This window comes from Lepisma saccharinum, chromosome 14, assembly GCF_977018435.1.
Source record: "Lepisma saccharinum chromosome 14, izLepSacc3.1, whole genome shotgun sequence".
Lineage (NCBI taxonomy): Eukaryota > Metazoa > Arthropoda > Insecta > Zygentoma > Lepismatidae > Lepisma > Lepisma saccharinum.
The window spans coordinates 71,267,840-71,281,183 of NC_139242.1; the positions used below are offsets into that span (position 1 = coordinate 71,267,840).

At 33.9% G+C, this 13,344-nt stretch overlaps 1 protein-coding gene across 1 annotated transcript; it reads right to left on the bottom strand.

Moving 5' to 3' along the window:
* Positions 1 to 817: 817 nt before the first annotated feature.
* LOC145998607 (ubiquitin-conjugating enzyme E2 S) lies at positions 818 to 13,065 on the bottom strand. Its single transcript, XM_083135059.1, has 5 exons — positions 12,892 to 13,065; positions 9,635 to 9,782; positions 7,455 to 7,645; positions 5,515 to 5,643; positions 818 to 1,352 (listed from the first exon to the last, which is right to left on the bottom strand). The coding sequence occupies exons 1-5, from the start codon at positions 12,907 to 12,909 to the stop codon at positions 1,209 to 1,211; spliced, it is 630 nt and encodes a 209-aa protein (XP_082991185.1). The 5' UTR covers positions 12,910 to 13,065; the 3' UTR covers positions 818 to 1,208.
* Between the last annotated feature and the right edge of the window lie 279 nt (positions 13,066 to 13,344).

The window sequence follows — 13,344 nt, forward strand, 5'->3', positions numbered from 1 at the left end:
TGGTCATAAAAATCCTAGCCCTGCTGAGTCTAGTCTTTGTCTGTGGATGGCTCGCTTAGTCACGGTTGGGAGATACCCGTTGAGTTTCCTTGAATCTGTAATGTGTTCTTGTCAGTGTTGTCTGGTCTTGAGCTAGGTAATCCTTAGACTAGATCGAGCATGCATACTGTTCTACTTTATTCAGTATTTTCTTTCCACCTTTCTATTTTTAGATGGGTAAGTGAAGGAAAGGAAAGTGTCATCAATACTGAAAAATGGTTGGGTTCTTAAATTACAATCATGTTTCTCATAAATTATCTATTCTGTTCACTTCAATGGAAACTTCACTGCACCTGTCACTTATCTAATGAGATCACCCAAAACAAAATTCATATAAATAGATAACACATACAACATTTACAACATAAAACTCTACAAAACAGTGTAGTGGTAATAGTCGTTTTAAAAAAATCTAAAAACAAAGAAAGACAAACATTAGCTGATAAATCTTTCAATCAATATCTTGAGGCTCACTATAGCACTATGCATTTGAGTGTAACATAATGCTTTTAAGATTGTACTGAACTAATCTTTCTAGAATAGATCTTGACAAGGAACACATGCTTTCTGGGACAACAAAGAAGTAGATTTTGGAGTTTCAGTCAGTTTGATATGATCTTAAATATACTTAACAAATTGAAAGATTTAATCCTGTAGTTCTGTCTTTCCTTCCATGAACAAGGGGTTTGCGTAAAGCAAAAAGTATGTTATCAGTAGAATAAGACACAAAACACATCCTTAAAAATGGTGACATTGTTACACAGGAATTCTCCTAAGATAAATTCCACTTTATTCTTTTATTCTCAGCTCTCTTTCACATTGTTTCCAAAGTTGTGTAGAATTTTCACAAAATTTTTAAAATCTTTCGACACTAGCAGTCTTTAACGGTATGGTAATGTGTAGCTGAAATGCATGCAATTGAAATTTTACACTTTATACAATAGATTCTTACCATTTGTTTCCGGATCACACAGCGCCTACAATGACAACCATTATAGGCTAGCACACGTTTATCTTCAGTTTTTCCCCCTAACAACACCAACACTCACTACAAGTGCACAATGGTACGCGAGAGTAGCCATGCAAAGTAAGTAGTTTATATTATTTACAAGTAAAAAAAAATTAAGATTTCTAAAAGCTCCTCACAATATGTGTCCCTTTCATTCACTTCATAACCTCTTCAATGTTCTTTTCTTATCTTTCAGAATCTTCTTCTTGTCAGCAGCCACCTTTTTGTCTCCTGCGTGTTTCTTCGCCATGGGGCCTTCCGCAGACGCTCCCATCTCTATGCCACCCTTCGGAACTTTAGATGGCTGCAGATAGAAAAATGTACAAAGCTAATGTAAAAATTGTGTTTCCAGAAAAACTAGAAACATTTACAGAAATCAATGTAAGGATTGTGCGTAGCCACAGGCATTGTGTAAATTAATAGTAAACGAAACAATGTACAAAAGAATAATCATATTTGAAACAACAATAGTACTTGGGTAGCTACTATACCTCAAGGCTCAAGGCTAAATATACCATTTTGCAGCAACTATAATACAGTATATATTATCACACACATGGATTTCTTAATATTTGAAAGTCAGAAATATTTATATTTTTGTCACAAGTTTTAACACACTGAAATTCTCACATAATCATCATACAAAGCAATGATTTATTTTTGGTGGCCATGAAATTTGTACCACAATACTGAGGTAGCTTTGAATTACTAGGAGTATACTTGTAGCATATATACACATCAAGCCATCCTAACTCCTTACTACAGAGAAAGAACCAAATATAAATTGTGCTTATGTTGATAAATGCATAAATCTTTGCAAATGGTCCATATAGCCAGTCATCTTTGCTATTTTAGTGGCTAAAATTTGATCAACTGGCAATAGATTTCATTGTATTCTTAGTTCTTGAGTAAGATGTATGAGAAGAATATTGAAACACTGATCAGTTTGAAGAATTTTAGTCACTAAAAAGAAGTTCTAAAAAATTACTAGTAGTATACTTGTAGCATATATACACATCAAGCCACCTAACTCCTTACTACAGAGAAAGAACCAAATATAAATTGTGCTTATGTTGATAAATTGATTATCAATGTGGATTTAAACGTAACAGATCAACTACAGATCAAATTTTTCACATCAGACACAAACTTGAAAAAAAGTGGGAATATAATCAAAATGTCCATCAGCTATTCATTGATTTCAAAAAAGCATATGATTCAGTCAAAAGAGATAAATTATATAATATATTAGTAGAGTTTGGAATACCTAAGAAGCTTGTTAGTATGATAAAAATATGCACCAGTGAAACAGAAAGTAAAATTCGTGTGGGTATTAATATGTCTGACAAATTTACAATTCATGATGGGTTAAAACAAGGAGATGCATTATCTCCATTGCTCTTTAATTTTGCCTTAGAATATGCTGTTAGGAAGGTAAAAGAAACTAAAGAAGGACTAAAATTAAATGGTGTGACTCAGTTGTTAGCATATGCAGATGATGTAGACTTACAATTAAGAATAATGCTAAAATATTTTTCAAAACTGCTAAAGAGATAGGTTTGGAAGTTAACAAAGAGAAAACTAAATATATGCTTACAGGCCGAAACCAAGTGTTAGGTAATAATCAAAATCTAATTATTGATAACAACTCGTTTGAACCAGTTTCCAAATTCAAATACTTAGGAGTAATATTAACAAATGAAAATTATATTAAAGAGGAAATAAAAAGTAGGCTTAATTCAGGAAATGCATGTTACTTCTCTCTTCATAAACTTTTGTCTTCTCGTTTAATATCTAAGAAACTAAAAGTTAAAATATACAAAAGAGTAATTTTGCCTGTAGTATTATATGGATGTGAAACTTGGTCCCTTACATTGAAAGAGGAACATAAATTGAGAGTATTTGAAAATAAGATCCTTAGGAAAATCTTTGGACCTAAAAGGGATGAGGAGACAGGTGAGTGGAGAAGATTACATAATTTAGAACTACATAATTTGTATTCATGTCCAGATATTATTAGAATAATTAAATCAAGAAGAATTAGGTGGGCAGGCCATGTGGCACGAATGGGAGAGGAAAGAGGAGTTTACAGGATTCTTATTGGGAAACCTGATGGTAAGAGACCTGTAGGAAGGCCAAGATGAAGATGGAGGGATAACATTGAGATGGACCTAAGGGAAATCGGTAGGGATGGAAAAGAGTATATAGAACTTGCTCAAGATAGGGAAAGATGGAAGGCATGTGTTGCTGCAGCCATGAACCTTTGGGTTTAAGAAGGCTAGAGAGTTAGTTAGTTAGCTTATGTTGATAAATTATTAAATCTTTGCAAATGGTCCATATAGCCAGTCATCTTTGCTATTTTAGTGGCTAAAATTTGATCAACTGGCAATAGATTTCATTGTATTCTTAGTTCTTGAGTAAGATGTATGAGAAGAATATTGAAACACTGATCAGTTTGAAGAATTTTTGTCACTAAAAAAGTTCTTATTAATACTCTTACATACGTACCGTCAATAGCTGTCCCCGTATCATAAAACAGTCCTGCATTAGATTCCTAGTGGAGGTACATTTCAGTTCCGATATTACTTTAAACTGTAGGTCCAGTCCTTATTAGCTTGTTTGTGCATAAAGTGGACTTTGTCCTTTTATTTGACAGAGTTAAATTTTATGTACTTATTGTTACTATTATTACCGAACAATTTGAAAATGTCGATTTTTCCTACCAACATTATGAGTAGAAGCATGCATATTTCGTTTTTGACGAAAACACGAAATAACACATTGTAATGTTAATTTTTAATGTTTCTGAAAGGTGTGAGGTGCATTTTCCTACTCTGTATTGTCACGAAATAATGCGAAATATACTCTTAAACACGAAATTTACCATTTATATACCAACACGACACTTTCTGAAGTGAAAATTATCCTGTGAGTTATGCAATTAACGGTAAATTGATTAATTCTGCTGTAAATATTTGAGAAGCAAAATGGACCCCTTTATACAGGAATAAACTTAATATTCTGGTTAAGTGCAGGTTTTAAATCAAATTTGGAATTATATTTACATTTTTAAAACCAAAAGGTCATTTTATATGCTGCTTTTTCACCGCTATAAAAGCAAAATTTAATTTTATTTACCGCTTTTGAACCCGAAATTGACTGTTTTTGTACCGAAATTTTGCTTTTTTATTTACCACAAATATGTGCCTCTAATTATGAGATACAACTTGTAAAGGAGCTAGCTAGCTAATTACTCTTCAACTAGAAATTTTTGCTATGTTTTACTTTTACACATAATAATGAAAACAAAAAAAACCTTATTCACAGCATGCAAAAATTAGGGGTCTGGGAAAATGTCCAATATTTAAAATTTTTCTAAAATGTTGCAAGTTTTCAATTTTTTGTTAAAATTGGGGATGGATGGACATTACGTACTCAAAGATTAGTCTTTAGTCATCGTTACCTCCAAATTTGTCCATGCAGCATCCATAGGGCTGATGCTAGACTTGATAGTCCGAAAATTTTCTCCATAAAGAGGCGACACCCCAAAAAGGATTATCCTATTTTAGATGCAACTTTTCATTCTTTGTGTAAAATTTGGATTTTTATCATTCATTATTGTGAGCTATAATGTACAAATGTCACCTCCACTAAGTCTCCTGCGATTCCGGGGGGAAAAAAATGATTTCATCTCTCTATGACAGTTAGTTCTCTTGCTACATTTTTTATTATTATTGATGTTGTTGTACATTGCAGCAAGTTTAAAAAGCACGTGTGTGGTAAGTTCTTGTCAAGTTCCCATCCAGTAAAAGTTAAACTCTGGTATAAAATCTTTCCAAATTCCTCAACTCATGTAATTAGTTACGCAAGAGAGAAAAAATTCTTGCTCTCAACAAATTGTTGTGTACACATAATATAATGAGATTATATTCAATAATGTGAAATTAAAAATGAGCTGAAAGAAGTAGCAATATTACAAGTTTTCCTGACAAAAAAGTAAGTTCGATTTGTTTGTTTGATTTAGTTTATTTTACTTCGCATTTTGTGCCTCTTGGCTAATTTGCGAAGATGGGGATGAGTGATGAAATTATGAAAATTGATGAATGGACATTCACAAACAACCAAGCCTGAGCGGGATTCGAACCTGGGACCCTTGGCATCACAGCGCGATGTCAAAAAGTAAGTATTTGGATGAATCTGACCCACACATATCCTTTCCCCATCTTCAGTCACAAATCTTTCTGTGGTTGAACGGTTCAGTTTGCTTTAAAGTCCACTTTATGCACAGATAGGCTAATCAGGACTGGACTTACAGTTTAAAGTGTTACAGCACAACGCAATGATGCATTTGAGAAGAAACAAAGCACTTATTCAACTTTTTTTGTAACGTGATGAATACTTTCATAAGAACTACGGAAACTTGTGTGAGCTTCAACAAGAAAAGCTACTGCTGAAGAGAACCTTACCTGGGCATGTATTTCAGTCATCATCTTAGCTCTTTGCGAATAGCCTTCGTAATGATCTAACAATAACTTCCCAGCCTCTTCATTTAAAGCTGATTCCGGATTTGGTACTATTAGCAAGCACTTTACTGTCTGCGGGTGAGAAAAAGGTCAGGTTAAAATTAACTAAATTTTCACACAACAGATGATACAGAAGAGAACTTCACCCACACTTCCCTCTACTTGGAAATCACTGTCAATATGTTACACTATTTTTATCAAAGGTAGAGTTATGTACAGTCAGGGACACTTCTGGGTTGTAATAACATCACTGACTTTCAATGGGATCATTACAACTCAGAAGTGTCCGTGACTGTAGCGCAGCAATCTATCACACTAGCATCCAATATATATCACATTTAGGAGTTGAAGCAAAAAAATTAATCAAATGCACATCAAGGGTCAAAACCAGGGTGGCTAAAAATCACTGATTTTTTTATTTCTTTAAAAACCACGCTTAATATTGCTTGTATGGTTCTTGGCACCATACAGTGGACACATGTTTTTTATAGAAAGGCCTTTTCTAGTAAAGGGCCCTGTAAAAATATTTGATCTGATACTGTATATATGAACCTCCTATGGAAATGTTTGTTGAGTGTGTTAATGAAATTATAATAATTTTAGCAACTTTTATTCCAGTGAAAATAAAACATTCTGGATGTACTATATCATTTTGTAAGTTAAAATATTCTTGTAGCCTTTGCAGCTGAATTTTGGCAATATTTTTCTTCATAGTTTGCAAAATGTCAGCTGCTATGTTTATTTACAGTTTAATATGATTAGTATTTTGTATATTTTTCTACACAAAATGTTTGCTACTTTTGCCAATAAAAAGGATTAAGTTTAAATCAAGAGAAATGTAAGTGTTTACAGTTTACATATTACATTTCTTTCGTATGAGCTTCACACCATTAGTACATATATTTTGTTTCCTCTCTTCGAGCCTAATAAATGATTAATTAATGTACATTCACAAAAAGTGATTTTGATATCTACTAAATCCTTATGTACATTATTCTATAGATTATTTATTTAAAGTGATTTAAATCAATGATATTTTTTTAAATCACTTGATTTAAACCAATCCACCTTGGTCAAAATAAAGCAACCATTTTAATGTTGATGAATTAATGTCATGTTCCACTAAGAATAAGTGTCAATATGAATTCTTGCCGATATCAAACAAGTATTGATTGAAAATTTACCATAATTACAAATGTTTCTTTAAGAACATGAATGGTTCATTAATGTCCATAATTAATGTACCCGTGTAAATGGAATGGGTTTTACTTTGAAAAAGAAACAGTGTGTTTAGACATTTACTTTACAAAACTAGGTCATATGCATTACATGTTTATATCCATAAAAATAATAAAATGACAGAATTTTGTACTAAATTACAAGGTTCTTATAGTTATAACAGACACTGGTGAAAATACTCAAACTTACTGGTCAACTAATATGTGTATATTGAACAATAACATTAGTCTACACTGGAAGTACGTTAAAATTGTTGTACAGCTATGATCGATCACACAGCTTGAAAAGATGGTAAAATAATGAAGAAACTAAGGAAAGTTTAAAAGGTGAAGGAAAAACAAACACAGAGTATCATCCTTATTTGGAACCATTGGTGTGGTTTGCCTCCCTCCCCCAAAACAAACAGACTTCTCTTAGCTTGAAGTTATCGTGTTCCTACAATGACCTGTATGTCTTACTTTTCTTTTATAATAATTAATGCAAATCAGTATGACTGGAATGGAAATTAAGTACATATTCAATATTTAGGCAATATGCATGCAGTAACCTTAACAATGAATGAAAAAAAAAGACTATAGTATAATGACTGATTACAATAAGTGGTAAATGCTAAACAAATTAGTTGTTCTTGAGGAAGTACTTACAAGAAGTATGTGTTTAATTCCGAGGTCAGGTTTCCAGTCCTTCTTTAATGTATTTACACAAATTTCTCCATTCTTTGCAACGTTGGGATGGAATATTTTTGTTAGGAAAAATGCCTTTGGTGGAGACTGAGGGAAGTCCTTTCCAAGGGCTAATTTCACCCTAAAAACTCCTCCAGCGTATGGTGTCCCAGCTGAAATACACAAATGCTATCATAACTACCTTCCAACAAAATTCTCATAACTACCTTCCAACAAAATTTGGAACCTGCGCAAGTTGCAAACAGTAATTAATACCCTCTAATTGGAAAAAAGTGAAGATTTAGCCAAATGGTTATATTCAATCTTGAAAAATTTCATGATTTTTCCCGTCATTTTGATATTAATTGTCATGAACTTATAACTTATTTTAATTATCTTTACAAATTCTTTTTTTTGGGGAGGGGGGTTGAAATATTAAATTAATGCAAGAAACACCATACTTTAAAAAAACATATTTTTTTAAAATTTGAATGCATCTTATCAAATCCTGATTTAGAAATATGAAAAAAAAAATCACAGGGTATAACAACAGTGTTTAATATTCCCTGGCTTTTAAGGTTTTACAAGTCCCTGGGAACCCCGTTTATAAATTTGGAGAAACTAATTAACAGTTAAAAGCTTCACTAAGTATTATTTAGTGGAGACCTTATGATTTGAAAATTAGCTTATGGCAGTACATGTACTTTGCAGAGAACAGCTGTTCTTGGTTTTATGGTTGTCTCTGACATTTAACTCTGGCAGATTTCAATTCGAGGCTTGAATCAGGTTTTGTACTCCACACCAAATATTATGTGATCACGTGATGGAAGCATTTTATGAACGTTATATTAATGCTAAAAGCCCTAAACCTGATCTGCCTAACCTAATAATAATAATATTATTTATAGACTTAAAACCCCTTCTCAGCCCATGCACATGAAGTAGATGGGAGCAGTACAAATGCAAGATGGCAGTAAATAAATGGCTTTTCGCAAACAAGGAATCACGGAGGAGTATATGGAAAGGAAACTTGTACTTAAAAAAAAAAAAAACTAGTCACTAAGACTCTGAAGTATGTGTACACAGTCATAAATAGAAATTTAAGTGTGTAAGAAATGTGTGTGCATCATGGTTAGTTCCAAATTAAACACTTGAACCTTGGGGCATTTTTCCTATGTCCACTTCATCCACAGATACACTAATTGGGGACTTGATTTACAGTTTAAATTGGGATACCACTGGGTATCGAACCTTTGAACCCCTTGTATACAAGGGAATGACATCACTACGGCATAGGATGTTAAAAATGTAACATGCATGTGCATAACTGTCAAGCAACAAGAAATGCAACACAATTATTAGTTTGTTTTAACCAGGGCACTTAACCAAAATGCATAATAGCAAAATAGTCACTGTAAGAAATACATTCACTAGGTTAAATCTCTGAAAATTATCAAAGCAGCAATAACAGAACATATTTAGTGTATGACCAGGTCAACTGCTATCCCAGTTCATGACACTTGAGGTTGTCCCATGCCATGAGACTATTATATTCACATCATAACTCCAATATAACTGTTGATATTTCATTCTTTCTTTTCCTCTTTTTATCCTTGTGAGTGCATGACAAACTAGGAGTACCATGCAATACAAACATTGTATATTTGACAAAAAGGTGCATATTAAAAAAACATATTTAGCTTTCACGCACAGACTTTCCAAATGTACAGATGTACAAAAGAAATCATTGAATTATTTGTGGTAGAAACTTGAGGGTTATCTTTTCTAGTAGACGGCAGCAGCAGCAAACTAATGGCTGTTCGCAAGCAAAGAATCATATAGGACTACATGGAAGGGGAAAATCATTCTCCAGAAAACGAGCAGTAAGTAATCGGAATTAAACGATAGGAACTTGAGCCATACATTCAATGTCCTATTTTGCAATAGACCAAAATGTTACAAAATTTTACCAGATTTTATCTTTTCCAGCATTTCATTTTTTTTACCTTAAAAACGTAAAATCCAGGTCTAACGTATGATCATGTTAGACCAGCAACCATGGAAAAAAAAAACATACAGTACATCCCTCAATAATTCTTTTAAAACTCATGCTATAGCATTCACCTAAAAATGTCAGTACTATGCACATTAGAAGTACATACCTGGTCCCTCTATGTATGCCTGAATATCCGATATGTCATCATCATTAATGTTTACTTTTATACCCTCTGGTGGTTCATTTATAAGATCATTCATCTCTTTCACAACTCGCCTGATGATCTGAGGTGACAAGTTTTCAACATTTGACATCTGGAAAATAAGGTAACTTCAATAGCAACAAAATCACCACAATATGCTCTCTAAGTACAGGATTCAGCCAAAAAAAGATAGTAATGCAAAAATAAAATATTTAAAAAAAATAGAATACAGATAGTATGTTTTACACCCACATAAATATATACTCTTCTCAGCTGCAAAAAAATGTTTTGGTTGATTTTAACTTGAGTTTAACATTTTCAGACATAACATCTTTCAAAATGCATTTAAGACAAAGTGCACATGACTTTTTACTTTGCTATTCATAAATCTCTGTGAAAGGTAATCATGAACCAAGTATAAAAATATTGGTGTCCTTTAAATATATGTAAACTGACAAATCAGTAGCTGATACGGACAAACCACTACTAATTCTTACCCACTACTATTATATTACTTTCAGATATTGTTACCAAGTTTCTTTCAACCATCAAAATCATGCATCACCAAACACAACAATGTTAGGTTTAGTTTATCTTCAAATAGAGAAAAAAAAAAATACTAGCTACTAACATTAGTATACATTCAAGTGCCTTACACTTCTACCCTGGATGCCAATATATTAGACACAAATTATTTGCAGTAAGAAGAGTCAGTGTAATAATTTTGCAAGTGTACAGGAGGATGAGGAACACAAATTTTGCGTTGTGTCCAAAAGTTTGCTTGAAATTTGCATGCAGGAGAGGAACGAAAGTATGGAGATACCCAGACAATCAAACCTACTGAAATCATACAAATATTAACACTGTAAGCATGCAGGAGGATAATTAAAATAAAGTTTGAAGTGGAAATTCCTCGATTAAGATGGTATCTTCCCACTTTGAGCGTTGATTAGAATCCACCTAACCTACTGAAATAAGCATATAGAAGCTGAACGGAAAATTCTTTCACTACAAAATGTAACTGAGCCTGCCTGTTCAATGCACGTAAAAAAATGTATGTGAATAATGATATCAGAACTTGGTGTGTAAGCATGAAATTTAATAATATGTGTCTACATGCAACAAACAACTAAATATGTATGAAAATAAGGTATGACTGAAGATGACCGGACCCCTCTCAGATTTTCTTCATATTTGGCATACTTACGAATTGACGCCTGCTAATGACAAATCTGAAGTTAAAATTTGTCGGAAACGTCTAGAAATTGCAAAACCATTGACGTGTGGTTACGTTAGTTTCGGTTAGGTTAGGCAAACATAGTTAAAATTTTGTGTCGTGGTAGTATCAGGAATATATATATTTGCTTGTGAAACAATAAAGGTGGCCGCGGTGGCTCAGTCGGTAACGCGTCTGACTACCATGCTAAAGGTCCCGGGTTCGATCCCCGGCCGGTTCAAATCCAGGACCTTTTCTAACGAAGGAAGCGGCCCCGGCGCCAACCCAGCGCCGAATAACATGGGTACCTGGGGGAAACCCTGGGGGGTGAAGGTGGTGAGGGGCGTGATGCCGATCACATCACCCCCACTCACGACCGGATCAAGGAAGTGTGGGGCATTACCCCCACACCCCCTATACGCCTTCATGGTGTGGTGCTATGCACAGGGGAGCACTTCACCTTTTTTTTTTTGTGAAACAATAAATTTCGCGAAAATAGACTGTTTCCATTCCGAAAACTAACACCTTATTTTCACTTATTTTGCAATTTCTAGACGTTTCTGACAACTTTTAACGGTAACAGTTCGTTATATCGGAGACACACTAAAATCGGATATTTTGAGTTTTGCATGGTTCGTACTTAACAATTGTGTATTGCAGAACATAGTTCAAGGTGCCATTATGCTTTTTACATGAAAACAAACACAATTTTTCACATAAAGAATAGTTTTTGTTATTCCTTTCTTTGCTTCTCTAACACAATATGGCGGGCACAGGTTGACTAGCGTTGTAGGTACGCAGTGTTTCCACCTTCTTCACCGAAAAATACCTACCATCGTGTTCGTCACGTGTGCAAATTGTACATTATGCACGAGTTGCTGATGGATAGCCTCACGAACCATTTCCGGTGAGGTTAGGTTAGGTTAGGCAATCACAGTTTAAAAAAAGTGGGGGGGATTTGAAACACTGATACGGTGTTACGTCATCAAACGTATGCAGCATCCGGTTCACGTAGCAAAACCAATGGCACTTGTGAGTCGGCGAGATATTTCTCTTGAAAAATACATGATTTCCCGGTGAAATAATTCCACAATGAATGTTGGAAACCTTAGAGAAACTCTCCGCAAGTAGTTTCTTCTGTAAAAATGAAATGTGTCTCCGATATAACAAACTGTTACCCTTTTAACTTCAGATTTGTGATTAGGAGGCCTTAATTAGTGAGTATGCCAAATATGAAGAAAATCGGAGAGGGGTCCGGTCATCTTCAGTCGTTCCGAAAATAATCAAGTTTTGGTATACCAAAGTTTTTATAAACACGTATTATGTCGGTAGCTAAAAAAAAAAATCTGCAAAATAGAACGCCGAAGCACAGGTATCTCCATCAATTTGGTTTCAATGGCCATGTGTTTGAATTCCAGCCAGAATAACCATAATTCCGTTGCACAGAAAAAATTATCATAGATGTGTAGCCGGAACGTTCTTGCACTAAAAACTCATACACACGTGGTTTTAAAAATATGCCACATTTCCACTGTCTCTTCAGATAGGAACTTAAGCCAATGCCAAAACGGTCAACAAATATGTGCAGAGAAAGCAGGCAAAATCACAGTATGTGAATGCATTTAGGCGATTAGCAATGTCTACTAATGTGGCCTGGTACCCTCATTACATAAACTTCACTATTAATGTGAGAAATAAAATTTTGCTGCCTATTTTTGATGTTCTACTAGATTTCTCACACATGAATCTATCCTAACGATTCTCAGCACCTAGCATCACATGCATTTCTCTCTAGTTTGAACATTCAACGCTCCACGCCATTATTATTTATTTATAGTTAACTACAATTTTCGTTTACATAAAGGCAATTTATTTCCATCTATTACTACTTTGTACCTTCACTTCCAATCTATCCGTTGTATACGTACTTTCTAGAGATAAAAAGCCCATCGAGGTACGTGAGTTCTGTGTTCATAATACACCACAACCACAATAAAATACTTACCGATGTCATTGCAGACATTCTTGCTGTAATATATATTATATCTATTGTAACAAAACTGCGAAAAAACTTTTTAAATATTAATTTCTTCTTTACAAAACTTCTTAGACGTCACTAACCCAAGCAGACTCAAGCAACCTTTTTGAAATGCAGCCAATGGAGAAGCAGAATTCATAATCTCAACCCCAAAGACACTTCTCATTCTCGTCTTCCGTTTTTCCTCTTCCAAGGCGATTTTATTTTTCTACTATTTTTACATAATATGAAATATTTGTTGAGAGTCAAAAGTGAAATAACGTCCCCTAAAAATGTTTATTACCGTCCTACTAGGTGCCTTGAAGTTGTTTTTTTTTTTACTAGAATAAGCAATTAAAATTTTCGAAGGGTGTTAAAATCAATCGGAATGTTTTCAAGTTGTAGAGATAAATAAATAAACGATTTAAATTTTGGCAATAT

Excerpts from the sequence above, each read along its gene's own strand:
- LOC145998607 (XM_083135059.1), bottom strand. Across the intron at positions 7,646-9,634 it reads GGCATACATAGAGGGACCAG|CTGGGACACCATACGCTGGA; the intron begins GTATGTACTTCT and ends TGTGTATTTCAG. Across the intron at positions 1,353-5,514 it reads TGACTGAAATACATGCCCAG|CCATCTAAAGTTCCGAAGGG; the intron begins GTAAGGTTCTCT and ends TTCTATCTGCAG.